Source organism: Tigriopus californicus, chromosome 12 (genome assembly GCF_007210705.1).
Source record: "Tigriopus californicus strain San Diego chromosome 12, Tcal_SD_v2.1, whole genome shotgun sequence".
Taxonomy (NCBI): Eukaryota; Metazoa; Arthropoda; class Copepoda; order Harpacticoida; family Harpacticidae; genus Tigriopus; species Tigriopus californicus.
The window spans coordinates 10,948,120-10,951,925 of record NC_081451.1 but is presented as its reverse complement, the minus strand read 5'-3'; the positions used below and the strand labels follow the sequence as shown (position 1 = coordinate 10,951,925).

General features: G+C 39.5%; 1 protein-coding gene across 2 annotated transcripts in view; it reads right to left on the bottom strand.

Annotated features, from left to right (window-relative positions):
- Nucleotides 1–3,806, bottom strand: part of LOC131891911 (SET domain-containing protein SmydA-8-like) — a 20,096-nt gene that overhangs the window by 16,140 nt on the left and 150 nt on the right. The window contains exons 2-3 of one of the 2 annotated variants that reach the window (XM_059241604.1): nt 3,614–3,760; nt 3,367–3,524 (exon numbers count right to left, since the gene is read on the bottom strand). In XM_059241604.1, coding sequence (XP_059097587.1) covers nt 3,367–3,524; nt 3,614–3,760 — 305 coding nt within the window. Of the gene's footprint in view, nt 1–3,366; nt 3,525–3,613; nt 3,801–3,806 lie in introns of those variants that run through there. The other variant, XM_059241605.1, reaches the window with a different exon arrangement.

Genomic DNA, 3,806 nt, shown 5'->3' with positions numbered 1-3,806 from the left:
TACAACGAATGGTACGTTATAGGACGAACTCGAGAAGTGTGATTCGTCCCAAAGCAAAGGGAAGAAAAGTGGAGTACGACAAGAGACATCACGTGTCGCCAAGAAATCTTCAGATTGGGGATTACGTATACATGAAGAGGCAGCAATTTGGCCCTGGACAGAGCAAGAAGTTGGCTGCATTATGGATTGGACCGTTCAGACTTGTGAAACAGATTAATGGTGTAAGTTGGAAGATCGAAGAAGAAGGCGAAAAATCAAAGATCGTGCATGTCAACTTATTGAAGAAATCTGAAGACGATGGAGAAATATTGGTTTTACTTAGAGGACGAGGAAGACCGAAAAGGATTCCCACGAAATGATTTAAACGTGCTTTTGAGATCCAAGGATCTGGTGGGAAGGTGTAGCCTCATTGGCGCCAATTAGCCCCAATTGCGTTCTACCGTTACTCCGACTAATTGTCAACATGTTAATCAGTAGAATATACAACTCTTCGTTCGTTTTGAGCCACTGATGTATCTAAATTGCTTAATTGTGATCAGATTTAATAAAAATGCGCAGCTGACTGCCCAAGGAGAGGTCTCCATGCTTTTGGTCCTTTGTGGTATTGACAAGTAATGCATACTTTTTGAGGGAAACGTGTGCTAATGAGTTTATTTTTCGATTCAAAACTATGACATTTATGGTCAAGGCCATGATAGAACTTAAAAACACAAAAAGCAAGTAACGGGTCAAGCTTGTCCAAACTGCCTAAGAATGCCTTAATCGTAAGCCCGTAAGACTATTTCATCTCCCCACGATAAGGAAAAAATGGTCTCACCTAACCTTTCAAGATCATTTCCTATTATAGCTCTCTTTTAGCCGGAAAACATCGAGTTCAATGGGGTACCCCCGCATGGTTTCGTGAGCGCATATTTTGAGATGCGATTATGTCCCAGTCTCACCTACTGTGAGTATCAGATAGTTTCGTGAACGGAAATTTTGAAATGCGACCTGGTTAAGTTTAGCATTGTCGCATTTCAAAATTTACGTTCACGAAACCATACGGGAGTACCCTATTTGAAATTCAAATTCGCTGAAAGACCAAATATCTTAAAGAGCGTAATTTGTAACAATTGGAAAAACTATAAGCTTTTCTCTTAATCACTCCGGAGGTTACATTCCTTGCAACGGTTAGAAAAGCCACACGCAACCGCCACCGCCTATTTTCTTAACCTTGGTTGTCCCTAGGGAGTACTTTTCTTCTTTGGTTTCCACTACTGATGGGATCAAATAAATAACCATGGGAGGGAGGTTGCAACTAGGGCTACCAATTTACATTTTCAGTGGCATATGACATCACTAGCGTAACATTGGAAACCAAATAGTTGGTCCCAAAAAGTAACCGTGATTTTCGTTTCCATCGCGCGAGGGTTGTCTTTTTGATCATACCTAACATTTTACCTTGTGTTGGAAACTGCTGGCGCTTTGACATTCCTTGTTTTCTAGCAATCCTGTTTCTGAAAATTTTATTTGATCCCATCACTAATTTCCACCCAGCCCGTGCGTGTTGTTTACTTTTTGTACAATTGGTTCTTTGGTCGCCCCTGCTGGTTAAAGTATTTATTCAAATAATAATAATAATAATAACTTTATTGCGACTCTTGGTCATGTAATGTCAATGTTTTATTTACCTCTCGCCCCTTTCTAACAATTTTATCTCTAGTAGTTGAAGGAAGCTTCCAGAATATTTCTCCATTCGTATGTTTGATCACAATGTGACCCAGTGATACTTTATTTATTACCAGAAAATGTAAAATGCTATTCTATCCCTGCTATGGCTTTTGGGGGCAACTTTCATGCCATTGAATTGGCTGCTTAAATCGAACATTCCTGTAGCAGCTTCTCAAGAAACCGGTACCTTGGAGGAAAGTCAGCTTGGACTTTATGAATCCCGACTTACCGTACAGTCGACAAGGTTTCTACAAAGTTGCTATTTACGATGGAGTTTCTCAGCACTTCTTATTTTTTGGCCCCTGAACAAACGCAAATGTTTTGTCGCCAAGATCCTACCAGTTCCCAAAGGGTCGAGAGAGAGCAGATGAGTTCACAGCAAGACGCTGAAAGCGCAGATGGGCCTCACTCCGAATACGCGTAACATATTCACTAGCTTTCATACTAGTACATTCACTAGTTCATAGCTTTTCTCTCGTAAAAAGCGATCTAAAGTTATTTTGCTTTGGAACAGAATTGAAGGTTCAAAACTCCACTGCAAGGGTGTGCTGGACTTACTGTCATAAAATAACTTGGGGAGGCACTTCCTAGATTGCATGGCACGAGCAAACCTGATATTAAATGATCCCTCTAAATATTGAAGTCGTTTTCTTTGGTTGAGTAGTGAAGGGAGATTTCCTACTTCAAATCACTGCCCTTCAATTTTTGTTTTTTTACGAATTTTCTCACCACCACCAAGAACGGAACCCTTTGTTGTTCCAAATGGAAGTTTAACATCTTTTACTCAACTCAATTTCCATGTAATGTCCTTTCGATCAATGAAATGCAATTGACAGATCTAGTTCCAACCCTTGAACTTCAGTCAGAGTTGGAAGTTTGGTTAAGAACTTGTCTGAGTTGTACTTAAAATATGCTTCAGGACCAAAGCCTACATAAATACTATATCCCAAGAATATTTCAGGAAAGCAATATGTGCAATGAAAGAACCCAAAATAGAAGATTGGAGGACTCTTTTGTTCAATCAAACCAGGATTTTTGAGGTCATGTATGAAAACGGCAAAATATGATTTTGCCTTTTCAACTGCCACCCACCTCTGCGTCAAAGCTGCTCAAGCCCTCAAAAATGTGCTCAGTTGTGTCATGTTAAATCTACCCTCTGTTTCTTCGAGAAACTTGTTCTCCCTTCACTTGTATGGACGCAGTGTATGTTGTGCACATTATTCGGCCCTTTTCCTGAATCAAGAAGTCAAACGGTCGTAAGTAAGATATGTTAATTCGGAATAATATCTTTCATTCTTTATGGCCCATTGATTCTCCAATGCTAGCCAACCTTTTGTTAAAAAATATCTATATTGTTTTTGGCATTGTTTGTTGATGGGTGCCTCAGTTTCGCCTTAGATAGTTTTCTCTCTTGCTAAATTACAGGTGCAAAATAATCGACACACGGTATATTGATATTTGACTCATTGATGATGAACAACAGGAGGTTTTACAAGTGACTATTAGGAACTTATTTACAAAGTAAAAAATGGTTAGCACCTTTGTTGGGAGCTTACAACAAATAATACATGTGATATTTTTTTCTTCAATAAAGTGATATCAAATTAATACTTTAAACAACCCACAAGTGGTCTTCTTTCTAAGTATTGTACTTACTTATAAGTTCCATCAACGAGCTCATAACAGGCCAAACAAACCGGTAAAGTTTGGGCCACTGGACCCAAAACCAACGGAGCTTCTTTGAAAATGGCATCGCCCTTTTTAATATCCCGAGTTGCAACAAGAAAGCGTCCAAGTTCGGCTGATTTCTCTACCTGCAACAAAAAACGCGGCCTTGGAATGAAAATTTCGCACTAATGACCACCGAAAAGATATTTCACATTTAAACACAGTGACCTCGCACCTTGTAAGGTAGAAGTTTACACTCGTTCTTATGACGCTTCCAATGGGTCTTCTGACAATTCCGAGTGCAATAATTCACTTCCTTGCATCCTTTACATTTGGATTCGGCGGGTTTCTTGCACACTGCACAATTATTGCCATCTTCGACCTCTTCAAACGTTCCCATATTGTTAATCGAAAATCAGTTCTCTTGT